This window comes from Rhinopithecus bieti, unplaced genomic scaffold (genome assembly GCF_001698545.2).
Source record: "Rhinopithecus bieti isolate Rb0 unplaced genomic scaffold, ASM169854v2 scaffold_39870, whole genome shotgun sequence".
Taxonomy (NCBI): Eukaryota; Metazoa; Chordata; class Mammalia; order Primates; family Cercopithecidae; genus Rhinopithecus; species Rhinopithecus bieti.
In genome coordinates, this window is record NW_016817144.1 from 1421603 (window position 1) to 1449116 (window position 27514).

At 44.9% G+C, this 27514-nt stretch overlaps 1 protein-coding gene across 1 annotated transcript in view; it reads right to left on the minus strand.

Moving 5' to 3' along the window:
• The window catches only part of PRKCA (protein kinase C alpha), a 239853-nt gene that overhangs the window by 109381 nt on the left and 102958 nt on the right, over window positions 1-27514 (minus strand). Inside the window, exons 4-6 of the mRNA XM_017855838.1 lie at window positions 13077-13233; window positions 11904-12038; window positions 11296-11392 (exon numbers count right to left, since the gene is read on the minus strand). Of these exons, the coding sequence (XP_017711327.1) occupies window positions 11296-11392; window positions 11904-12038; window positions 13077-13233 (389 nt within the window). The remainder of the gene's footprint in view (window positions 1-11295; window positions 11393-11903; window positions 12039-13076; window positions 13234-27514) is intronic.

Sequence of the window (27514 nt, forward strand, 5' to 3'; positions counted from 1 at the left end):
GAAAGGAAGAACTTTCAGCTTTTTACCACTGAGTAGGATGTGAGCTGTGGGCTTGTCATAAATGGCTATTATTATGTTGAGGTACATTCCTTTATACCTAATTTGTTGAGAATTTTTATTTTGAAAGGACGTTAAATTTTTTCAAATCTTTTTTCTGCATCTATTAAAATAATCATACAATTTTTATCCTTCATTCTATTAACGTTGTATATCACATTGATTATGTTAAACCATCCTTACATCACAGGAATAAATCCTACCTGATCACAGTGTATCATCCTTTTAATGTGATGGTGAATTTGGTTTGATAGTATTTTGTTGAGAATTTTTGCATCTCTGTTCATTGGAAATATTGGCCTTTAATTTTATTTTCTTGTCATGTCCTTGTCTGGATTTGGTATCAGGGCCATGCTGGCCCCATAAAATGAACTCAGGCATGTTCTTTCCCTTTCAGTGTTTTGGAAGAGTTTGAGAAGGATTGGTATTAATTCTTATTTAAATGTTTGGTAGAGTCTGGGTTACTGTGCCCAGCAAAAGGAGAATAAGGCTTGAGGCTAGTTCAGTTGAGGCCAGGAGTTTGAGACCAGCCTGGGTAACACATCAAGACCTTATCCCTACAAATTAGCTGGGTGTGGTGGTGCATGCCTGTAGTCCCAGCTATTCAGGAGGCTAAGATAGGAGGATCACTTGACCCCAGGAGTTTGAGCTGCAGTGAGCTACGATTGTGCTACAGCACTGTAGCCTGGGCAACAGAGCGAGACCCTGTCTCTTAAAAAGTGTTTGGTAGTATTCACTAGTGAAGCCACTAGGTATTGGGCTTTTCTTTCCTGGGAGATCTTTGATAACTGGTTCTACCTCCTTACTCATTATTGGCCTACTCAGATTTTCTATTTTTTTTATGATTCAGTCTTGGTAGGTTGTATGTTTCTAGAAATTTATTCATATCTTCTGGGTTATCCAATTTGTTGGTGTGTAACAGTTCAGAGTAGTCTCCTATGATCTTATGTATTTCTGTGGTATCAGTCGTAATGTCGCTTTCATTTCTGACTTTATTTATTGGTCTTCTCTCTTTTTTCTTAGTCTAGCTAAAGGTTGATCAATTTTGTTTGTTTTCAAAAAATCAACTCTTAGTTTTGTTAATCTTTTCTTTTTTTTGAGAGAGAGTCTAGTTACGCTGCCCAGGCTGCAGTGCAGTGGCTATTCACAGGCACAACCAAAGCTGCTCCACAGCCTCAAATTCCTGAGCTCAAGCCATCCTCCTGCCTCAGTCCTCTAAGTAGCTGGGACTACAGGCACATGCCACTGTGCCTGGCTTGCTTATCTTTTCTACTGTCCATATCTTTCTCCAAACTTGGGAAGTTTGAAGTCAATTTTTTTTTTTAAGACAGTCTCGCTCTGTCACCTAGGCTGGAGTGCAGTGGCATAATCTCAGCTCACTGCAATCTCTGCCTCCCAGGTTCAAGCGATTCCTGTGCCTCAGCCTCCCGAGTACTGGGACTACAGGCATGCACCACTACACTTATTATTATTATTATTATTATTATTATTATTATTATTATTATTGTATTTTTAGGAGACATGGGGTTTTGCTATTGTTGGCGAGGCTGGTCTCATACTCCTGGCCTCAAGTGAGCCACCTGCCTCAGTCTCCCCCAAAGTGCTGAGATTAGAGGCATGAACTACCACACCTGGGCCATCATTTCTTTATATAAACTTGCTGCTCCTTTCTCTTTTTCTCTTCTAGAATTTACACAATGCAAATGTTAGCCCTTTTGATGTTGTCCCATAAATCCCATAGGCTTTCTTCATTCCTTTTCATTTTTTTCTGTTTTCTTCTGACTTGGTAATTTTAAATGACCTGTCTTTAAGTTCATGGATTCTTTCTTCTGCTTGGTCAAATCTGCTGTTGCTACTCTCTATTGAATTTTTCATTTCATTCATTGTATTCTTCACCTTCAGAATTTCTGTTTGGTTCTTTTAAAACGATTTATAATCTTTTATTGAGCTCTTGTTTTTCTGATTTTGTTGTCTGTATCCTCTTGTAGCTCTCTGAGCTTCCCTCTCCATTTTTTAGTAGTTGCTTACTGGAATATTGTGTTCTTTCTGAAGTCATGGCTTAACTTTTCATGTTCCCTGAAGTGCTGTCCTTTGAAGTCTTGTTCCTTCAAATGCTGTCTTCACATTTGAAGGAGGCAGTTACCTCCTCCTCATTCCTTATTGACTGGCACCAGGAGAGAAATGCCTTCACCAGGCAGCCTGTCTATGGATAATGAGACTCTCTTAATCCTTTTCTATGGATGCACCTGCTCTACATTTCTTTTTCCCTCTTGAGGGCTAATTCTTGACATTGCATGCCTTCTTTCAATCCTGCAAAGCTAGGTTAGGTGCTAAGAGCCCACTGTTGGTTTTCCCTAGAATGGTGTCCTGAAATACTCAAGTACCTTCTCCCAATCCCACAGAGTTGAGCTGGCTGTCTGCATATGCTTGCATTCACTGTCCATGGGGGCACACTCAGGGAGCCAGTGTGGGGGTGGGGGGTGAGGTGTGCAGAGTTTGGGAACAGTAGATGAGGTGTCTCAAGCAGCTTGTGGATGGGCTTCCTGATGGAGTCCGTAGAACAGTTCAGAGGGTCAGCAGCTTCTCTTTACTGCTCTCGGCCTCTCCCAGTCTCTCAGTCATGCTGATTATCTCAGCAAGCTGGGCGAGGTGAGAAAGAAGTGGGGCTCTTGGGCAGTGTTCTGGATGGCTGGGGGAGCTGGGTGCTTACTTACAATGCTCTCACTTTCCCCCTTAGGAGGAATTACAGGTGAGGGAGTCTCTCTTGGCTCTGAGCAGTGCTGCCTTGGGGGAGAGGTAATGTAGATAAAGTAAAACTAGTTCTTCCTACCCTCTTCAATGTGTTTATTTGTGGATGTTTTTCCTCCAACAGTGTGCTGAAACCTCTCTGCTGGCCTCCCAGACTCCTACAAAGATACTATTGTCCATAGGTAGTTGTCAAAATTGATGTGTCTACAGGGGATTGATGGTGAAAGCTCCTATTCCACCACTGTGCTGACATCTGGCTTTAGATTCTGTTGTGATAGTGTGGCTCTAGAGGATTTCCAAGATAAGGCGAAATGTAGCTATTGACTTTTCAGAATTTATGATTATGTGATTATTCAGCTGACAATGTGCTTCAAATCACAAGAGGTAGACAGACTGGGTTCCTCTGGGATGACTTGTCTAATGGATAGAAGAATTTCCAAGGCTTTCTCAACTCTCTGAGGAGACAGGCTAGGTGTGAGGACGATGGTCTATGACTGGGAAAAATCAGACTAATTATGAGGGGGTTGACTTGAGGTTCTAAGGCAGAGCACAGATGCTTACGGCTGAGTCAGGCCAACATGGCATTAGCAACCTGGGAGCAGGTACAAAAGGCAGGTCCCTCAGATGCCAAAGCTCTCAATCAGGTATACACTCAAGTTCAAGCAACCTTCACCAGCCTCCTGGGTGCCAGATGTCAGGAGAAAGAGGGTGAAAGCAGAGATGAACTGGGAAGCCTGTCTGCTGAAAACGTCATCAAGATAGCAGTATTTGGGTTCAGCCTCAGGTACTAAGAAACTATAAATATTAGAACAACCAATCTACTGGTCTGTTCTCAGAAATAAGTCCTTGATAACCATTTCTAATGCTCAAAACAGGGTTCTAAGAATGCTCTTACCTCTTGATAGTACCTCATTTGCACATATAAATAACTTTCCATAAATATAAGTCAAAATCAAATTTGGGCAAATCATGTCTATTGCATATAATTAGCAAACATTTATTGGGCACTTACTGTATGCCAGGTACTAGTCTAAGCAACTTACATAAGTGAACTGAGTGAATCCTCACAGCAGTCCTATGCAGCAGGCTCTATTATTATCTCCACTTCATAAACAAGGAAAACAAAAGTCAGAGAGTTGAAGGAACTTATCCAAGATCATCAGCTGGGAAGTGGCAGAGCAGGGATATGAAACTATGGCTGTTTTAAATTGCATATTCCTTCTAGGAAAATACCATGCTCAAACATTGAGTAATCTGTCCCAGGTCATACAACTGGGATGTAAAAGGGGCAGGATTCGAACCTTGGGTCCAACACCGAGGCTTCTAACCACTATGCAATACCACTTCTCATATGAAAGTAATATACCATGCCCGGCACAGAAACTGCCTAGCATCTGACCATCACACAGCGGGCATTGCCATGATTCCCCCTGCTTTCATCACTCCTCTATCAACATCACAACGCCTGCTCCCCAGGAAGGGACAGGGTGGGAACCGGTCCTCAAAACCGCACTTCATTTTTCACACCTGGCTATACATTTCTCTCTTTATAAGAACTTTAAAAGAATTTCCCTTCAGAGAGCTCACACAAGCTTCAAGGGACACTGCAATTTAAATAAATTCATCTTGTTTTCTTGGGTCCTGATACTCAAAAGAGTAATATGTGATATATTATCCATCAACTTTCTAATGGGACATCATTTTTCATTATATTCTGACAACAGAAATATCCCATCGCAGACAAAGCCCCAGGTGTGCTGCCTCTTAGCTGTCTTCGTTCTGCTACAAGTGTCTTTTTGGTTTATTTTAATGTTAGATGTTTAACTTGCTCTGGAATAGAGCAATGGTGTATAGAGACAGCAATGGTGTATAGAGACAGCAATGATGTGCAGCAAAAGTTACGGTTACAGTAAGAAGAGGAAAAGGCCAAGGTGCTTTTAGCTTCTTATTTTGCTCTATTTTAAAATGATGAATGAAATAATAAATGACAAAACAATAAAAGCCTGGACAACTGGGCAGAATTGAATGGTGTAGGCTCATTTAAGGAAAGCTGCTTGACTTTTTAATATTAGAATCTCCATTAACTGTCAACAGCACATGGAGTAGATAAGCAACCCCACAGGTAGAAATGAGTTCACTGAAAGTCCATTCCCAGCTAAAAGCCATCAAAATGCAAATTAAAAGTAGTCATTGTGATACTGGAGCAAAATGAGCAAATGTGTGTTTCGTTTTGTGAAACCTGAAGCATGGAGAAGGGAGATGTGGTCTCTTCACCATTTGTCCTGAAGTGCCCTCAGCCCCAGGTCCATGGCTGGGGTTATTTGCCCTTCTGGCTTGATTTCTCTTGAGGTTGCAGGATTGGGGAAGAAGGTCTTGGATAGAGTAAACAGCCCTAGGGAAGAGGGGCCAAGCTTAGGTGAAAGGCTCTGCACAGGAGGAAGGGGGGTTGAGGAAACGAAGGAATGTAACTCTGGGCATAGGAAGTGGCCGGATCCCAGGCAGGCCTAGAAACTGGTCCCAGAACTCCCTTCCCCTCACCTTTACCCTTCCCCTAACTCTCAGTCCATTTTCTTGATTCTAGGACAACTCCAAGGCTCTGAAGATAGATGTAGCCCAAATAGGCTCACGGAAAGAAACAACTGATGGATAAACATGAAACAAAAATACTAAGCTTACTAAAAGCCATGGAAATGAAATGCAAATGATAATAAGAACTTCTGGAATTGTTTTAAAAGAGGGAAAGATGTGCCTAGAAGATACCTTTTTTTTTTTTTTAACCATTGGAAATGTGAATGTAGCATGTAACTCCCTGGGTATAGCTCAAGATGTGAACGATTCAGATCCCAGATTTTGTAAAAGATCAGAGAGCAACATTACACCAACAAAAGTACTGGACCTTCATGGGAATCCAATCAGTAGTCAATCAACTGTGACGTTTCTGTTGTTAACATAATCACTTCTCTAATGAATTATTAGCTGCAACAACCATTATGATTATACTTGTGTTGATTCTTGGTGTGATTTACATCAATTTTTTTTTTTTGAGATGGAGTCTTGCTCTGTTGCCTAGGCTAGATTGCAGTGGTGCGATCTCAGCTCACTGTAGCCTCCACCTCCTGGGTTCAAGCAATTCTCTGCCTCAGTCTCCCGAGTAGCTGGGATTATAGGTGCCCGCCACTATGCCTGGCTAATTTTTTGTATTTTCAGTAGAGACGGGGTTTCACCATCTTGGCCAGGCTGGTCTTAAACTCCTGACCTCGTGATCCACCACCTTGGCCTCCTAAAGTTCTGGGATTACAGGCGTGAGCCCCCACGCCTGGCCAAATCATCTTTCATATGTGCTCACTTTTCAGTTTGTAATCGAGACCCAGCATCAAACTATTGAATGGAGAAGGGTCAGTGCAAGCTGACTTCTCACTGTGGTGTTATATTCACTGCCCTGCCAACAGCTAATATCCAATCGTATCAGGATATTAGTTCTATTTATAACTAATAGAAAAACAGAACTAGTTATCCTGACCTATTTTTTTCCATTTACAGTTAAGCACGCCAATGCCCAGAGAGGTCACATAATAAATAAGTGACAAAACTAGGATGTGATTCTAGAGCCTATGGGCTCAACCAGAAGTTGGCAAACTCTGGCCCTTGGGCCAAGTCTGGTCTGCTAGCTGTTTTTGTAAGTAACTTGTTATTAGAATACACCAACACATTTGTTTATGTATTTGTGCTCTTTTGAGCTGCAACGGCAGAGTTGAGTGTTATACCAGACACTGCATGGCCCACAAAGCCTAAAATATTTATTCTCTGACTATGTACAGAAGAAGTTTGCTGAGCAGAGCTAACCCATCCTCTGCACTGCCTCTAATGCAAGGTGGACCTTTTCCCAACTCTGGCCGTGAGCCTGATCACAGGGAGCAGAGACCAAGGAGTGAGAGGAAAGAACAGGAATCTCATTTCTCCTCAATAGTGCCCGGAGATTCAGGGGAATCACTGGCCAGCACAGGGGATATGATAAGCTCCCTGCTTTGTTCCCAAAGATTTTTGCAGCAGGGCCCACAGGTACAGAACGTAAGCTCCACAGAAAGCAGGAACTGTCTGCTTAGCCCACTGCTGGCACCTTACTTTAACCAATGGAAAAATGCATCATTTATGTTTGTGAATCAGGGACCATGTGTACTTTACTTGATGACAAACATGGAACAGATTAAAGGCCCAGAGACACACTGTCCATGAATATCGCAATCAAGGTTCTGGCTTGTTTTGTCTTGTAGGAGAACGAATGGCTCTAGCAGGATCTGTACTAGGCGAGGAAGGTCATCTCCAGCCACCCCGGAATATTCCTTGGCTCCTAAGAGCTCCACGCACCACTCACTGATCAATCTGTTTGCCAAGATTTGAGAACCAACCATTTAAATTGCAAAAATGTTCCATCTAATTGTCGAATGAATACTAACGCAGTGGCAGAGTTGTAAATGCTCATTTGGTTTCTCTTTCATCCAGCGGAATGACTTTTGATTTCTGGAGAAGGATTCGAAAACCGCATGGAGGGAACCCTTTTTAGAAAACAGAGCCGGACATGGAAGGATAAGGACAGACTGGACACTGTGTGATGCCACTGAGTGATGCCTGTTCCCAGCAGGATGAACCCTCATGTGTATTTCAACCAATACAGAGTCATCATTGAACTTAACAAAAATATCTTACTCAGCTGAATCAAACTGTTACTGGAGGGTGGCAAAGTATCTATGAAAGAGTGGGTAGGGAAGAAAAGACTAATGTGATGGAAAGCAAGTTAGAAAGGCAGTTATTTGGCGAGAAAGGGCCTAGAGAGGGGAGCCTGGAGACACTGAGAAGCACTCACGCTACAGACAGAGAAGGAGGAAACGGGGTGGGGGCTCAAAGAGGTGCTTCAAATTGGACCTGATGCCAACTGGCACCCTGTTTGCAAAGCCTGGCTGCCACCCAGAACTGCTCAAATGTGGATGCCAGCCTTTCTGCCCTGGTGCATCCCTTCCCAGTAACTTGGCACTGGGGAAGTCTTGCAACTCTCACATTTATAGACCTCAACAAAACACCATTATGTGATTGAACCCCTGACTAAAATCAGATCTGAATATGCATTTTTAAAATGAAGCATGGCAGCTGTCATAAAATTCTCAGCATCTTTTTGACGCCATCCTCTAGTGGCTTTCTGCCCAGTCTCTCGCAGTGGTTTTTTTTTTTTTAAATGCTCTAAGCAAATGAGCTAATGTAATTCGAGTAAAATCTAGGAACTATAAGCTGAAAGGTATTTAAAGCAAAGGCTAGAATGCAGTTCATGTAGATGCTCCAGGCATAGACTTCAGTAGGCTGAACAGCAGAGCCTCCACCCTATGCAACTCTGCTGACGCCACCTCTCCCCAGGATGCTGCACAGCCTTGGGCTGGCGCTCCTGCCAAGTCCACAGCCATCTCAGGAGGAGGAATAGTAACCAGCAACACACCCGGGGCCTCTGACCAGCCTCCCAAGAGAAATGCTTTGCGTTTGCTCAGGGCCTCTGGCCTGTATTTTGTTTTTGTTTGTTTAGAACTCTGACCTTTATAAAAAGCTGAACTCACTGCCCAGAAAAACAGGAGGTTTACTCACCAGGAAGCCACGACAATGAAGCACAAAGAGTGGGTCAATATTTCTCCAGCAGCAAAGCTAAGTCTCAGACATTACCGCGAGGAACCCCATGGGGAACGCCCGTGCTGTTCCTCCCTTGAATGCATTCTTTCTGCGCCAGCAGCCCCTGACCCAGTGACTGTTCGTGATCAACACCACGGCATAACGTTCAGTAAGGAAGGTTCTTTCTGGCTCCTCAGGTTCCTCCCCTGCCTGAGACAGCTGAGGAATGCTGGTACTCAGTCCTGAAACTCTCTCTAGAAGGATCCATCCGTCACAGAGGTGGTGTGACATCAGGGATGGGGCTCAAGAAGGTGGTCCTCTCTAGTACCCCGGATCTGCATCTTCAGCTGCAGGGTAGGGGTGGAAACAGATAATGAAGCAAGGGAAGAAATACAAATTGAAAAAGAGCTACGCCTGGCATAGACATCTGAACCTGCCCCAAAACCCTGACTTTCATCTTTGCACTTGAATTCCTCTAAATATCGTAAGGCCTCTTTGAAAAGAATCTCATTCTTTTCTATCGATAGACAAATAGTAGATACACAGATACACACACATATTTATATTTATACATATTCTAATATATATAACTATACAAATAATTTTTTAAAATTATTTTTTCTCTCCTCTATTTTTGAAGAGCAGAGGCTGCCAGCTGGTTTTGACTGGTTGGATCCTACTGGTGTCTAAAGCAATAGATGCATATTTGACCTACAGAGGTCTAAGATTTTGTTTGTTTTCTTGAGTCAGGGTCTCACTCTGTTGCCCAGGCTGGAGTGCAGTGGTGTGATCTTGGCTCACTGCAACTTCTGCCTCCCGTGTTCAAGTGATTCTCATGCCTCAGCCACCGAGTAGTTGGGATTATGGGCACATGCCACCACACCCTGCTAGTTTTTGCATTTTTCGTAGAGGCTGGGTTTCGCCACATTGCCCAGGCTGGTTTCAAACTTGTGAGCTTAAGCAATCTGCCTGCCTTGGCCTCCCAAAGTGTTGGGACTATAGGTGTGAGCTACCACATCTGGACAGTTCTAAATTTTTTTTTTTTTTTTTTTGAGACAGAGTCTTGCTCTGTTGCCCAGGCTGGAGTGCAGTGGCATGAACTTGGCTCACTGCAACTTCCGCCTCCCAGGTTTAAGCAATTCTCATGCCTCAGCCTCTGGAGTAGCTGGGAGTACGAGCGCATGCCACCAAACCCAGCTAATTTTTGTATTTTTAGTAGAGATCGGGTTTCGACATGTTGGCCAGTCTTGAACTCCTGACCTCAAGTGATCTGCCTGCCTCAACCTCCCAAAGTACTGGGATTACAGGAGTGAGCCACCGCACCCGGCCTGGTTCTAAGTTTTAACATTAGAACTCTGCCAACATTAAGATAAATCAGAATGTATCACATAAAAACCTGGATTTCTGTCTTCTCTTGAAGAAGGAAGATTTGGCAACACAGGCCTGGACTTGCATGTGAGAAACATCAAATTGGGCAGGGTAGCAGTAGCTGCCACCTGCAGACGGCTCAAGCTTACCAGCTTACCCCAGTCTCCACCACTCCCTACTGCCTCAATCCTGAGGCCTGCTGTTCACTGCCATTTATTATCTGTGAATCATTTCACTCATTCGTGCTCTCAAGGACATCTAACCAAAGAGCCCCTGCCACGAACACAGACTTTGCCACGAACATAGACTTTAACCAAACATCAGTTTAACAAAGTAATTGGAACAACTGCATGTTTTACATCCTTTGGGATTCATTCTCTCTGGGTAAGACCTATATGTTTCTTTTGCGGGGTGCATGTAGGAGGTTTATTATCCTCCCAAGACCACTCTTCCCTACCCCCCAGATCTGTTTCTTAGAGAACAGAAGAAGGAAAACAGGAGCAACAGCATCCCATTAGTGTCAACATTTCAGTAACAGTTCAGCATCTATACACATGTGTGCGTGTGCATGTGTACTGCTCTAGAGTGGGGGAAATTCCGGGGAATTCTAATGAATCTGAAGAAGAGAAAGATTCACAAAGGAATTAACCAGTTACACAGACTGCAAAGGCTACTCTACGAGTCCCTCGAACAGCCAAAATGAAGGGTGATGAGAGAAGCAGAAAAATATTAGAAGTTGTGACTTTAAAACATAAGGAAGGTACTTAGAGAAAAGAACTGTTTACTAAAAGCTGAGATGTCTGGTAATGAAGAGGAGAAGGGAGAGAGAGGAGAAGGGAGAGAGAGGAGAAGAAAAAGAGAAGTAAGGAGCAGAGGAGGAGAAGAAAAAAGACCAGGGAATCCGGGACAGAGGCAAACACAAATACCAAGAGGAAGAAGAGAAGGAGGTGGCCTTTGCTGAACACCTGGAGCATAGATAAAAAAGGATCACACACAAAGGCATATTTGTTTAAGCTGGTCTTTCAGAACAAAATTAGGAACCTTGTACTTTCTGTAGGAAAAAAAAAAAAAGTCTCAGATGATAGCCTGATTCCACACAAATGAGCTCCCAAGGAAAGGCCAAAATGACTTCCTCCTTTTCAGAAGAGCACAAGTCCTCCTTTGTAAGAACAATCCTGCCCCTCAGGGCCTGCTTCTCTCCCCAGTGATGCACAACTCGATCTCTTATGCAAAAATCAACCATGCTCTCATTTCTGGGATATTTCCAGTTTCCATTTTCTAAGTGATAAGAGTCATAAAAAGTCAACAGCTTGCAAAGGAAAGGGAGTGAACAACATTTATGTTTTAAATAAAGAAAAGATCATTAACATTTAGATTACTTTTTTGCCTTTCAAAAATGTGATCACACTATCTCGGCTGTTCCTGAAGTCAGGCTTTCTAAAGGAAAGGTGTTTCCAGGCATTTTGTTATCCTCACCTCGAATTTCTGCCTGAGTTCCATGTTTCCTTCTTCGTCCCCTTCTGGAATGGGTACATTGTAGTACTCACCTTCTTCTTGGTTAAGCAACTTGTACCTTTCAAAGACAGGAGAAAAAGAGTTACCACCGCAAGTTTAGCAAGCCTTCTCCTGAACCCCTAGTCAAGCTGTTTTGTGAAATGCATCCTATGGAGAGGCTACAGCCAGAGAAGTAGACATTTCACTTTTTTAAATTTTTACATTTTTCAGACAGGGTAGCTCTGTTGCCCAGGTTGGAGGGCAGTGGTGAATCACAGCTTACTGCAGCCTCAACCTCCTGGGCTCAAGCAATCCTCAAGCCTCAGCCTCCTGAGTAGCTGGGACTACAGGTTATACCACCACACCTGGCTAATTTTTGTATATTTTGTAGAGATGGGGTTTCTCCATGTTGCTCAGGCTGGTCTCAAACTTCAGGGCTCAAGCAATCCACCTGCCTCGGCCTCTTGAAGTGCTGGGATTATAGGCATGAGGCACCAAGTCTGGTCTCAACTGACATTTCAGAGACTGAAACCTAACTGTCTAAATGGTCTGATGCTTTGAGACATATTCAACCTCAGTGGCTTCCATACCATCCACTGGCTGGCATCTTCATTAGCTCCGAAACCCCAAAGGAAAGGGATCCCATGAAGTCATTCCTTGTTGTTCGATCCCAGTCCCAGATTTCTACAGACAGTCGTCGGTCTTTGTCTGAAGGTTTCAATTTGCTACAAGACACACACACACACACATGCAAACACTAGGTTATTTTGATCATGGTTTCTTGGGAGATACCACCTGTACATGATTTGAGCCTGAGATAGAGAAATAGTATATTTGATTCTCTTCCTGGTCCAGTAAAATACCAACCCCTTATGCTGGCAACCAAAGTGCTACAGGAGGAGTTAACAAACTATGACCCATGGGCCAAATCTAGCCCACTGTCTATTTTTATAAATAAAGTTTTATTAGAACCCAGCCATGGCTATTTGTTTACATATTGCCTATGGCTGCTTTGACACTAGAAAGTTGTATAGGTGCAACAGAGGCTATAATGACCCACAAGGCCTAAAATATATACTATCTGACCCTTTATAGAGCAGAGCTTGCTGGTACCTCTAGAATAGACAGCTACCTTTCTGGTTGTCCATAGAAAAACTGCTTCCTGTATACTAGTCTACAAAGGGGACCTCTTGCTTTTGCTCAGCTGTACTCAGTCTTCCTGACTTATTTATTCCCTCCTTCCTTGTTCCCCTTCTACCATCTCTACCTCTGAAATCCTGGCAACCCTCCCAGGCTGGCTTTAAGTGTCACCTTTTCCAGGAAGTCTTCTCTCTTTGAAGGCAAGAATGATCTTGCCATTTCAGTGGCAATAACACTTCCTATATTACTCACTCATTCTGTGGTCTAAAAATTATTTAAATCCTTGTCTTATGCCCTCCCCTAACTCTCAAAAGAACCTAAGTCCATCGAGAGGTGGACACACCAGATACATTTTTACATCATCTTTAATACCTTACATAGAATTGTTTATCCAGGTTAGATAATGATAATAATTTGAGGCCAGAATTATGCAACTCTTGGTAAATCAAATTACTATCAAACAGGTGCTAATAGCTACTTCCCTAATGGCAGCCTGAGGAGGTCTTAGGACTAAAGACGTGTTTAAAGACGTTTATAATGAACCTACTTCATTACCTCAAATAATGAGGTGGGCAACTGCATGGTGTATAGGAACGAGATTTGATCAAGGAGAGACCACTTACAATGTAAAGGACTCATTCCACTGGGGATTTAGTGTGGAGCGGATGGTTTTGGTTTTTTGTTTGCTTTCATTCTTGGGATCAGGAATAAGTTTCAGCTTCACATAAGGATCTGAAAGCCCGTTTGGATCCATAGGGATTAGATTTTTTGCATCTCGTACTGTGAAGAGAGAAGGAAGAAAACATTACAAAAAGAGAACGGACCTGTATTGCCCAGTGTCTTGTGCCAACACCAAGCTGAGTAAAAGAGAAGTCAGGATGGCGTTTAAGGAGAGAGACGGTAGGAAGCCAAAAGCTTCTAACGCTCGACGTGAGAAAAACTACCCACTGCCACCACTGGCAGAGATAATAGGCATCGTGAGGGCCCTTGTGGGCGGGTCTTGGGACTCAGCACCAGCCTGAACTGGCAGCATCAGCAACACTCAGATATCTATTAGAAATGCAGATCCCACCCCAAACCTGCCGAAGCAGAATCCGTTATTTAACAAGATTCCCAGGTGACCTCTGCAGCACCCCCGGAGTAATGGGGCACCCTCCCCGCATGGAAGCAACCAGCCCGACCTGGTCCATGGTGCCGCACATGCACCTGACCTCCCAGAAGGTGTTGTCCCTTTTTGTGGGTGAAGGCCAATGGCTTCCAACTCTGCCTGTACACTGGAATCACAAGGGAGCTGGGGAATGGGGGAGTTAAAAATTCTAATCCCCAGAATTAAACTAGAATCTCCAAGGAATGTGGCTCAAATATTCATTTGTAAAAGCTCCTTGGGTGATTCTCCTGGGCAGCAGGGGCAAGCACCATTGCTGTATACAGCTGTAACTCAGAACTGCTGCCCGGTGCTGGTCCATGGACCAGCAACATCTACATCACCTGGGAGCTCATCAGATATGCAGAACCTTGGGTCCCACCTCAGACTTAATAACTCAGAATCCTCACTTTAACAAGACCTCCAGGTGCTTCCAATGCAATCCTAGCGTGAGAAACCTTATATGGGAATCAAAAATAATTAGAAGGAAAGGCCATTTCGTCCACAGAAGAAAACAGGCTCGGAGATTTAAGAGCTGGCAGAGGTTCACAACCGTGAGAAGCTGTCTAACGCCACTGCACATCAACGTAAAAGGTAATTATCTACTGCTATGATGAAGGGACAAAGGCCTGAGCCTCCTACCCCAAATGCCTTCCTCATTATCTTCCCATGGCATCTTTCCCAGTGAGGCTGAACTACCAGATATGCAACTGGTCAGACACCATCAACACACGTATAACTGAGACCAGGCTCCCTGGTCCAGTGGTTCCCACAGTGTGGTCCCTGGACCGGCGGCACTGGCATCATCTCCTGAATCAGAACTCTGGGGTGGAGTCCAATGGTCTGTGTTTACCAAGCCTCCGGGTGATTCTGATGTCCATAAATGTTGCAGAACCACAGATCTAGGCAATTAGCATACTTTATCAGCATAGTTTAATTATTAAGAATTACAAAAGAACTTTAGAAGAAGGCACTGGAGTTGTCAGTGGGCAGGGTTAGATGGGGAGGGGGCGGGCGGAGAATCCAAAAGATGTTGGGTCTTTGGACACAAATGAGGGAAGTACAGCCCTAAGATCAGAAGTCAGAGACAGACACTGCCTTTACTAGTCTGTGGACCTACTGTGTGCTGCCTCCTGCCAGCCAACAGCCTTACATTCTCCTTACCTGGCAGCCTTACACAGGTGGGTAACAGATGGGACTATATTCAAATACAGAGGGGGAGGGGGCTGGCTCAGGCCTGCTAGCCACAGAGAAGTTGAACATATGTTTCTCGTACCCCATTTGTGCCTTCCAAGTATTTCTTCTCCTAAGAAAATATCGAACCTCATTCATCTCGGGGAGCAGATAGCACATAAATAAAACACACAGGCATGGTCTCTGTGGCTCAGCAGGTGTACGTGCAAACTCTGCCTCCTTCACCATGTAACCCTGAGCACTGGGAAGCTTTGTCTCTGAGCCTACGTTTCTTCATCTAGAAAAATGAAGAGGGGCATAATTCCAGTGGTATATAATTGTTGGGAGAATCAAATAAAATAATGTTGATAAAACACCTTACATGGTTAGGGGCTTGGAAAATGAAAAAAAAGAAAAAAAATCCACGATGTGAGTGCTCACTACACCTAGGCACGATGGACTCGTTTCCACTCTTATCATGCTGAAATCTACAGGGCTGGAGGCCCCCAGGGGACTTGGTCGCTGGAGAATTCATCAAGCTCATGTGAAAGGTTTTAATCCAATGCAGAAGGTCTCGCCCACTAAAACATCAACCCTGAGTATCACCAAAGATGAGCACAAAACTGGAGCTCTCCCATGAGGAATGGAAAGAGGCCAGCGGTGTCTCTCTGATTAAACACCAGAATAAGAATCAGATGCTTTTTAAAAGGCAGAAAATGCCCTGGAATGTCTAACACTGGAGGCTGCAGAAGGTCACATCCTGGACAAGCCAAAGAAGACCCTTATCAAGGCCACCAAGAGGTCCTGCGTTGCCTCCTGCCAGTTGCAGAATTATTGCGGGTGCCGGCTTTTGTATTTTCAATTTATATTCCTGACAGACAACACACACAAAAAATCATTTAAGAAGGATCTCTTCTGAATGGTGATGAGTTAAAATCTTGATGGGATTTAAAGCTGTGAGCTTCCTACTGAGATACTATCATTTAAGTTGAAATAAAATAAGTTGAAAATAAAAAGAGTTATCAATTCCAAATGTCATTGAAGCAGGTAGTGGGTCCAAATTTCAATTTCTTATCACAGCAGAGAACAGCCTGTGTGATGTGTGACTCATGGCATGCCAGGACACCTGAATCAGGATTATGAGCAACTAACTTGGGGTCCCATCTCAGAGTATAGGATCTGGGGCAAGGCTGCCTGCGTTTGCATTCTGGCTCTGCCACTCTGTGGCTGTGGACAAGCTATTTTATCTCCCTAAGTTTCCTCATCTGGAAAATTATATCTCCTTCCAGTCAGGATTATGTAGGCTCATACACATAAAGTGCTTAGAGCAGTGATAGGCACACGGTGAGAGCATAATAGCGATGATCATAATTGCTCTTAATACAAGTTACTGGTGGAGAACAAAATCGACAAGCCTTAGATGCGCAGAAACTGCACTGACAGCTTACGGAGTGGCAAGCAAATGCCAGGGAAAACAGTACAGTGTGGCAATGTTCTAACAGGGTTGCAACTGTATGGTTTCAAGAACGTCAGGCTAAGAGACAATGCTAGGGGGCATTACTCACAGGAGTAGTTGTAAGGAAGCTGGAAGAGGGGAAGCTAGGAAAGAGAAAATAAGAGGAAAATTGAAGTGGGGAAGCAGATGAGAATAAGGGCTAGAGACAGAAGAGAGAAACAAGGGAAAGACGTGATCGAGAAGTGAAATCAAATCCCAACACTTTGGGAGGCTGAGGTGGGTAGATCACATGATGTTGGGAGTTTGAGACCAACATCACTGTGATCACATGATGTTGGGAGTCTGGCCAACATGGTGAGACCGCATTTCTACTAAAAATACAAAAAGGAGCCGGTGTGCTGGTGGGCACCTGTAATCCCAGATAGGAGATTGAGGCACGAGAATCGCTTGAACCCAGGAGGCGGAGGCTGCAGTGAGCCGAGATCGTGCCACTGCACTCCAGCCTGGGCGACACAGTGAGACTCTATCCCCTCTACCCGTCAAAAAAAGATGTGGAGTCAGAGAGTGGGGACGCTGCCACAGGATAGGTGGGCAGACGTTCTCAACCTCAGCTATACCCTGGAAACACCTGGGATGTTTTAGTCAAACACTGATCCCTGGGCCGCGCCCTCAGAGAGTCAGATCTATTTGGTCTGGGCTGAGGCCCAAGCATCAGGATGGTGAAGCTCCCCAGAGGAGTCTCAGGTACAGCCAGCACTCTTCACTGCGCTCAGCACTCGCTCTCCGCGTGTGCTCCCTGGCCTAACACACCGACATCATTTGAAGACTTCGACTATTATTCACGTTTTTCTTTAAATTGGCTCCCTTTTAATATCCCCATTTAAAAGGAAATGTATCACTACAGGAAACAGAAAACCAAGATTGTTTGCCATAAATGGAAGGTAACCAGAAAAGTAAACACAACGAAAATCGATGTTATTCATTTCTAGCTGGATCCAGTTGCCTGAGATCTTCAGTCTCTTAGCTACGAAGGGGAAATTAACAAGTTCTAGAGTTTTAAGGATATTCCAGCCCCAGAAGTCTTTGCTGCTTCAACTGAGATGGAAAGAAAATTGGGAATAACTAACTCATCATGTAATTTAAGATTTTTTAACATCCGTACAGTACCTTCAGAAATCACCTCAAGTGCAACCAGAAGTCACACCCATCAGTGGCCCCATCCCACACTTGGGAAGCACAGTTGGAGGGAATGCCAATTCCGAGGTTATTAAGGAAGTGGAATATTCCACAGCCTAACAGCAGTACTGGGTCCAAGAAGAACAGACCCGGCACCGGTCCCACGGCTCATTTCATGTCTTTCACTTTCTGCAAGAACCAACTTGTTTCGACCCACAGAATTAAGATAAGGAAACACACACACACACAAATCACACTACTTTGATACATATAATATTGAAAATGAGATTTTTTTTTTAAAGATCATGCCAACTCAAGTTCCAAAAGATAGGTCTCTAAACCCAACAGTATAGAAACAACACACTTCCCTTGCTCATTCAGCTGCAGAAGCACTGACTGCTGCCCGAGGTCTACCCAAATGGCAGGGAACGCGGGAAGAATGGTTTTCTATCACAGCTCATTAGCAGTTCTGCAGCCTTTATGCGGAGGAGACATCTGCTGAGGAAATACATCTGTGCCACGGTACTGGCCATTTCAGAATAGAAAGTCTGTTCTGTAATTCCAGAACTTTAATAGAAATATAGAATACTAATTATATTCCCATATTTTTGGCTTCAGATGGCTGCTCTGAAATGATCAGCTATCAAGCCTGGCACTGAGAAAAAACAGCCTGGGTTAGAAGGTTATATCATTTCCTGATCATGGAACCTATCATTTCTGGATAAAGCTCATTCAAATGAGATGAGAACCACCTACCCAGTGATCCCTGATGCAGGTGGCTCAGCAGCCCAGGACATGAGAGTTGTAGAGTTTTAAGTCAATGTTGAGGAATGGGGTGGGGATACAGGCAGATGGGCTGTCTCATCAGCTCAGAGGACTGGGCCGCCCTAGCCGGATTGGAGAATTGAAGCCACAGGGGCACCACAGTACATGGCACAGTGCAGGCTAGGCGATGAAGTCAGTGATTTTGCCAAGAGCCTGCTTGATGAAAAGTGGAGATGTGGACCCAGGCAGGAAGCCAGGCAGGAGTGACCCCCATGCTTTCTCTGGGAGAAGCAAGGTGCGCCCACAAAGGCTTCCAGGCACCTGAGTGAGGGATGCACATCTGATGGCGCACTGGGGAAAGCCAGGCTGTCTCTGCTTGAAAGCCAGGTGGTGGATGACTTCTCAGGGGCAGCATCACTTAGGGTAGCTAGGGTCAAATCTCTGCCTGCCACGTATTAGCTGGATGGCTTTGGATAAATTACCCAACTTTGCAGTTTGTTCATCTGTAAAACAGGGACAATAACAGTGCCCATCCCATAGGGCTGTTGTGAAACTAAGTGAATTGATATACGCAAAGAATTTAGAAGATAACCCAGGACAAAGGAAGTGTTATGTATTTGCTATTATTACTAATGGTAGTGTTAAAGAAGCATTCGCTATCTTTATCATCATTGCCATCACCACCACTACCCCCACCATCATTCAGTTCTCTCTGACCCCAGAAGCAGGGTTGTTTCCTCAGGGTAACAGACCCCATTAGGCTACAGTGAAACAGTCAGCAACTAGGTGTTCCAAATACCTGGTGTTGCAAATTCCAAAATAATTTGCAATTAAAAAAAAAATAACTCAATGCAATCCTTGATCTATTCAGAGAATGGTCCAGATGTTTTCCTTCTGTTTTTTGAGATGGAGTCTCACTCTGCTGCCCAGGCTGGAAGGCAGTGGTGCGATCTTGGCTCACTGCAACCTCCACCTCCTGGGTTCAAGCGATTCTCCTGCGTCAGCCTCTAGAGTAGCTGGGACTACAAGCACCCGCCACCACGCCTGGCTAACTTTTGTATTTTCAGTAGAGATGGGGTTTCGCCATGTTGGCCAGGCTGGTCTCAAACTCCTGACCTCAAGTGATCCACTCGCCTTGGCCTCCCAAAGTGCTGGGATTACAGGCCTGAGCCACCGCACCCAGCCCCTCCAGGTGGTTTCTTAATCTGGAGAATATATGTAGCATAAATGATGGGGTGGAATGATAAATACCCATGACTCATCACCTTACATAAAAGCTAGATTGGTGGCAACACTGCGGAACCCACCCAGTGTGTGCCCCTTTCCCACCCCATTCCCCTACTGTGGATTTTTAATCTCACTCTGAGGGTGCTCCAGCTGGGCAATGGGTCAAAGTAAGGTCACAGTCATGCAGAGGTTCTGAAGGATTCACCCATGGGCACATACACCAAAAGCTTTGTTGAGGACACAGCTGTATCCCTGTTGCCTGCGGACCAGAGTTGTCAGGACTGACCCGCAGTGACCCCGCCCATCAGAGGGTTCATGTCTATATGGAGACATTGTTTAGTAATGTACAAAAGTCAAGTGTCTCCAGATTTAAGGACAACATGGCCCTTCAAATGATCTGTTTTGCTTTAGGAAATAATTCTCTGTTTTATTGCTTTTCTCCCCGTCTAAGAGCACCCTTGTTCCTGGCTTCTACTTAAAAGCCAAGAACAAGGACAAAGGCTCAAAACAGAATTACTGCAAAAGTCAGGATTGTTCAGTGTGTGCTGAACCAGTGACACCTCCCACCTCCACCCCTGCCTCACAGCAATAGCAAGAGTAAACAAAATTCTCCAATCCTACTCCACACCAGGCATGAGCAAAAATGTTCTCTGACACTGCAGGAAAAACAAACAAACAAACAAACTCTTCTTTGTTTGAAGTTACCAACAGCAAAAGAAATGTGAATGCAAAGATATTGGTGGAAGGGCAGACAAGTGCTGGAAACAGGCAAGATGTAGTGTCTGTGGTCGAAAGAACTTCATGTCATTCAACACCAGGCCATGGAGTGAGGGACGCTTCCCAAACCCATGAGCCTTGTCTTTGAGGAATAAAAAATGACTTCAAACCCAGAGAATTCATTATTTTGATAATTATTAGATACCCAGAATGTTCTCTCAAAGGACTTTAGATCCATAATTTAATTTCATGTAAAAAGATGCTATTATCAAGCCCATTTGCAGATAGGGCCTTCAGGTAGAGAGAGGTGAAATCACCTGTCCACTACACAAAGCCAGTGAGTAGCCAAGCTGGGGCGAACTAGTGATTGTACAAAACTCCACTTTTGCTTGCTGTTGTATAGAAATGACTTGAGCAAGACAAAGTCCCAGAGAAGAGGTGGTGAAGTCAGCCTCAGCTGGGAGGGGATGGAAGAGAAGGTTGCTCAGGAAAATGAGGAGGAAAGGAAACACTCTTCCACTAGAAGGATGGGTGGCCAAAGAGCACAGAGGGAAAAGTGAACACACACCTTGCAGTGCTGTACTGAGCCCTGGGTGTGCCTATAGGGGTGGTGGGAAGGTAGGCAAAGCCTGCGCAGCTATGTCTGTGCTTTGGTGCCTTCAACTTAGTGAAGGGTTTAAAGGTGGTGCACCTGATTTAAAGGTGTGAGTATAGTAGCTTCAGGGATGTAATTCTAAAACCAACAAACCTCTTAGTACACTGGGGTGTTCCAGCCACTACAGCTGGAATGTGCTGACATCTGCCTAAGAACCAACAGGCCAGTGACTGAACCAGCGAAGACCGTGATGTATCCAGTGACCACGTAGTCAGTGAGTACCCAGCAACCATGCCACCAAAGAGGAAATGGTGCTTTAGTGGGTTCTCTCTCTCTCTCTCTCTGCTGCAGTTACCAATTCTAGGACAAACATGGAAAGCATAGAGGGAAAAGAAGATTGCAGTGGGTGTGAAAAGGAGCTGGGTAAATTTGCACTGATGTAGAGATTTTTAAGGCCACAAAACAAATATTGAAACCAAGGAAAAATGACACTCCACAAAATAGCATAAATGTATCTAAAACAGTGTTCATTTCCCTACAGTAATGTTCCCAATGACAATGGTGTGCATACTGCGAGAAGCCTGTTGGGTGGCTGGGACTGTCCTTTTTTTTTTTTTTTTTTCCAGGCAGCAAGGACTGTTTAACCCTATGCAGGAGGAAACCAAAAAATAAGTGGTGTGGGGAAAAGTTGTGGGTTCTGAAAATGTTTGGTCCCTGCCAGATGAATGACTATTGGCTGAAGTAGGCTTCTCCACCACTAAGTGGAGTATGCTAAAGCTCATACTACCCCAGTTCAGATCCCAGGACTTAACTCTAGCTCTGGCCTGCTTTCTGCTAGCAGGATGACATCAATAATAATCTTCGCAATAGGTATCCTCAGTTTCCTGTGGCTGCTGGAACAAAGTATCACAAACTTCCTGGTTAAGACAACAGAAATGTATTGTCTCGCAGCTCTGGAGCTCAGGAGTCCAATAGCCACATCACCAGGCCAAAATCAGGGGCTCCACAGGGCCCTCTAGAGGAAAATCCACTCCAGGCCTCTTCAGCTTCCAGTGGCAGCAGGCATGACTTGGCTTGTGGCCACATCACCTTCTTCTCTGTACCTATAATTTCTCTCTATGCCTCTCTAAGGATACACATGTGATTACATTTAGGGCCCATCCAAATCATCCACAATAATTTCCCCACCTCAACATGCTTAACTTTATCACATTTGCAAAGACCCCTTTTCCAGATTAAGGGCACATTCATAGATTCCAGGGATTAAGATCTGATGTCTTTGGGTGGTTATTATTCATCCTACTACAAGTACTACTGAGGAATTTCTTCTTGGGAGTGATGAAAATGTTCTGGGTTGGACAGTGGTGGTGGTTGCACAATCTTGTGAATATACTGAAAACCACTACACTGTACGTGTTTTAAGGGTGAATATTATGACCTGTGAGTTATATCTGAATTAACAAAGAGGACTTTACTGACAGGTTTCCACGTGCTTTAATACACCCACTCACTTAATACTCACAGTACTCCTGTGAAATAATGACTCAGATGCCCACTTTCCAGATGACAAAACCAAGGCAGAGAGATGTTAACAAACCTGCTCAAGGTTGGATGTTTAGTAAGGGATGGAGTCAGGAGTGCAACTCAGTCCTGCCTCAGGGGCCTGGGCATTAACCTCTGTGTGGTCCCCACAAGGTGACCTCTGCATTCAGGTTCACCTATTTGTGTGGAATAGGAGATAGCAAACCTTTTCTAAAAAGAGCCAGATCATCAGTCGTTTAGGCTTTGCAGGTCACTTAGTCTCTACTGCCACTATTCAGGCCTACTGTGAAGCGAAAGCAGACACAGACAATATGTGAACAAATGAACGCAGCTGTGTTCCAATAAAACTTTATTTAAAAAATAGGCCAGGCACAGTGGCTCATGCCTGTAATCCTAGCACTTTGGGAGGCCAAGGTGGGCGGATTGCCTGAGCTCAGGAGCTCGAGACCAACTTGGGCAACACGGTGAAAACCTGTCTCTATTAAAATACAAATTAGCTGGGTGTAGTGGTGGGTGCCTGTAGTCCCAGCTACTCAGGAGTCTGAGGCAGGAGAATTGCTTCAACCCAGGAGGCAGAGGTTTCAGAGAGTCGAGATCGCGCCACCGTGCTCCAGCCTGGGCGACAGAGTGAGACTCAGTCTCAAAAAAAAAAAAAAAAAAAAAGAAGAAGAATAGGCTGTGGGCCAGATTTGCAACACAGTGAGTTGTTTGAGGAGAAAGTGACACAGAAGAGAAAGCTCTACTTCCCTTAGGTTCCTTCTGCTTTGATTTGAGCCTCTGAACTCTGACCTTGTGCTAAAGCAAGGAAGGGGTTCTGGGCTGGGGGTGGGGTGGGGGGAGAAGTGTGTGAATCCACCTTCTCCTCTCTTAGCAGAACCTTCAGAAACCAGCACCTCTCATGTGCACCTTATGCCTGCTTCTTTTCTCCCGGCTTTTCTGGTGCAGCAGTTGGCACTCCTGGACAAACCTGACTCACAGCCTCCTCTTCAGGGCATCTCATCTGGCGGTGACCTGTTGCAATTGGCCAACCCCACCTTGTTCAGGCTTCCCCAGCCGTTCCCACACCTTAGCCCCACCCAGGAGCAAGTGCAAACAGGGAGCGCCATAGGATATCCACAGGGCTATTCTTTAATTATGCAACGGCTGCCTCGGAAATACGGATTTTAAATGAACATGTGCACAGTAGCGCTGGGCCACAAGCAGGCTGACCTGTTGGGGCAAGCCTGGTGTGGGAGAGGCCCCTCTGCTTCCTCGTTATTCTAGCTGCGTTTTTCCAGAGTTCAGGGCTGGTCCTGCTGAGAAAGTACCCTTCTAACAGCTTGGTTCCTCAGTTCAGGAGCATCTCCAGTGGCCGATGGGCTGGACCAGATAGAAAAAGGGAAAAAACCCTCACCCCACCAGCTCAGCTGTACCACGGAGCTCTCAAGTTTCCTCTGGCTCACATTTTCCCGGTCACGTTACCGGGAAGAACACACTGTTCTTGAGGTTTGTTTGCATCTCTACTTTGGGCCTCTTCTGACGATGCTGCGAGGGAGAACTTGGGTCTAAGAAGCTGCCAGTTCCCTCACGTCGCCACAAGTCAGTTCTGCACCGGGAGCCAGAACTCCTCGGCAAATGTTGATTGGGAAACTGGTGGAGTGACAGATTGCTTCCGGAACAGGATTTACCGAGCGCCCTTCCCACGTGACATTCCGGGGGCGGTCAAGCTGTCTAGCAATAAGGCAAGGTTCTGGGTTTAGGGGCTCTAACTTGGAGCCTCTAAAACCATGCAGGCACACAAGCCCTGGCAAGGGTGGGACACGTTACAGGCACTGCTGGGTCAGCTGGCATGGGACCCTGGGAGGAATCAGAACTGGCATTGCTAGGGGCTATCATGTGGGCACAGGAGGCCATTTCAGAAGGGGCCCAGGCAGGCTCCGACTGCCGCAGGAGAGGGGGCTGGGAAGTGTAGCTCCCAAGTGACACTCCTGACATACACAGGCTTTAACTTTGGATAACAGGCACATCCTAAAACACTCTGGGCTGGGCATTCTCCTTTCTCTTTAAGCCATGCACCTCTTTAATACAACACTGCAGCTTTTATGACATTCTAGGGGAGGCCCTGGGTAGAGAACCTCTGTTGTATGCTTCAAGAGCCTGGTTCCGCAGGGACCGAGGGATCGTCCTCTCCCCACGCACTTTCAGAACCTGTGTGCAAAGGGACAGCAGGCTTCCTCCGGGTCATTCCTGCTTTGGCTAGGGATGGGAAGAGCTCTGTGCTGTGGTCTGAATGTTTGTGCCTCCTGCCCCCAATTTGTGTTTGAAATCCTAACCGCCAAGGCAATGGCATTAAGAGGAGGGGCCTTTGGGAGGTGATTAGACCAGGAGGGCAGAGCCTCCATGAAGAGGATCAGTGTCCTTGTAAGAGAAGCCCGAGGGAGCTGGTTTGCCCTTCCACCATGTGAGGACGTGGGGCTATCGGAAAATGGGCCCTCTCTAGCCACTGAGTTTTCCTGTGCCCTGATCTCGGAGTCTCCAGCCTCCATAACTGTGAGAAGTAAACTTCTGTTGCTTATGAGCCACCCAGTTAAAAAGGTATATTATTAGATCAGACTAAGGTGGTTTTGGAGCTGGGAGAAGTCCCGGCAACAGAGAGCAAGCGCTCGCTGGAATCTGCCTTTGGATAGGAGGCGTTGGGTGGTTGGTCCACGATGGTGGTGGCATATCCTGCCACTGGTGTGGGCACGTCTTCCCATTGGTGGGCATGCACTGTGGTCAGGCCCTCCATGGCATAAGGAGGTAACTGATTTCTCAAGCATGAACAATGAAGAGTCGACAGGACGGGTGAGTTGGTTGTGGGTAGCAGCCCAGGCACTACCACTCGTCAGACTGATTGACTAGAATCATTTGGCCAGAAGCAACAAAAAAATCATATTCTTCTCCCACTAACAAGTTAGAACTGAGAGATTCTCTATCATAGCTTGAGTGGCACTTGGTTACAGTACCTTTGAGGTTCCAAATATGGAAAACAGGCCTCTAACCTGTTTCCTACCATTTACTTGAACACCTCTATCTAAATGTCAGTAGTGCTCTGTCCTCTGGCCCACACTCCCCTAGCAGATGCTGGTATGACTTCGGAGCTGGCATTGGTTCTGACGGGTTGGTTCTATATGTTAAATATTTAACTGCATGCAACCTGTCACATTTAGTATTTATATAACCCAAAAGAACCACTCCACACCAACAAGGCTACTCTCTGTTTTTAGTTCTTTTGAACCCCCACTGCCTAGCACAGCACCGTGTGTGAACTGAGTAACTGCTGAACACGCGTATCTCCGTGCCCACCTTGCTCTGTGCTTCTGGGTCCACACTGCCCCATCGCTGGGGATACTCCCCCATCCATCTCAGTGCTGTCAGCCCTTAGCCTTGCACAAGACCCATTTCCTCTGCCCTTCCACTCTCCTGCCAGCCTAGCCCAGCCCAAAGGTGTTCCATGTCTACAGACTGACAGCACCTTGAGGGCAAGGGCCACAACCCCTCCTACCCCCAGGTATTACTTCCCCACGGCAACCACACGAGACAGACAAGATAAAATCTGCACTCAGTGGATTCTTGCTGAATGACTGGAACACTAATGCAGACAGGAAAGCTTGGAAACTTCTCAGCTCTGGGTTGCAGTACATAAAGCGTCCATTTGGAGGGACTCTTGGACAAGGAAAAACCACCTAGGCCTTTTCACAGGCGAAGAAAGCCAGGCCAAAAGGAGTCGCACACTTTTTTGAAAATGTTAAATGCTTTGAAGAAAGAATCTCTGCACTCACAAAAGACAAAAGAGCATAGGATGTATCTCCACTTACAGGAAAAACGGGTCAGAAAGGGACTTTTGCTCTTGGTTACATAATGATCACGTGGAACTTCTCTAGATTTCAGGAAATAAAATGCACAGGTGTCATCAACCACGATGAACAATTTTTGACTGGGTAATTACAGACTGAGATTCTGTGTACAAACTGGGTCTGGGTGCTGTCTGGTTCACTGCATTTGTTCTATTTATGCTGCATCAAGTCTGTTGACACCGTCTGTGTTTATGAATGCTGCAGAATTTCTGATGTGATCTCTTTCATGTTTAGAAATAATGACCCCTAAATTTTGTGATATTTGTTTCCTTATTACCAGAGACAAAGGCAAGAAGAATGAGATAACACTAAAAATACATCTGCTCAGACATCGCCTCCCAGCTTCATATGGCCCCGTACACAAACCTGGACTGAGGGACATGAACCGTTTTCCCATTTGGAACCTATTTAGTGAATATTCTGTTTTGCTGGTGAGGCTGGCTGCTTGATGATAAGAGTGAATCTCTGTCCCATTCACGTACCTGAAAACACGGGTCAGCAACTCATCAACCAAAGTTTTACTGGAACAAAACTTACGTTAAGAGAATTTGGAGGACTGTGGTGTAAGATGAGAAACAGCAATGTTTAGTCCTTGGAAAAAGATAATAAATATTTCATTACTTTCCCTTTTACAATTAGTGGAACATAAAATTTTATATTAAGGTTCTATAACTCTGATGTTTCAAAAGAAAATGAAACCTAGTTGTGAGAGAAATATTTTCCAGGTTATGAGAGACTGAAATGATTCTACTAAAACAATGTAGGAAGATATTTATTTTAAGAAAAATTTCTTCTTCTTATAGGAGTAATGGGTACACCCATCACACAAGAAATTTAAAGACATAAAAGTATAAAGAAGAGGCTTGGTGCAGTGGCTCGTAATCCCAGCACTTTGGGAGGCCGAGTATGTGCATCCACGAGGTCAGGAGATCAAGACCTTCCTGGCTAACATGGGGAAACCCTATCTCTACTAAAACTACAAAAAAACTAGCCAGGTGTGGTGGTGGGCACCTGTAATCCCAGCCACTTGGGAGGATGAGGCAGAAGAGTTCACTCCCAGGCGTGAACCTGGGAGGCAGAGCTTGCAGTGAGCCGAGATCATGCCACTGCACTCCAGCCTGGGCGACAGAGCAAGACTTCGTCTCAAGAAAGAAAAAAAAAAGTATAAAGAAGAAAACTAAAACAACTATACTTCTGTATGGGAGAACGAACATTGGCACACTAGCATATTTAGGGCCAGTATCTTCCACATCTATCTACAATGAAATATTTATTTTTCTAGAATTCACATCACACTAGAAAGAAAGTTTTAGATCCTGCCTTTATAACAAAGTATGCTTTGAAAACATTTTAAATGTCTAACATCTCGTTTTATGGCTAATCAGAATTTA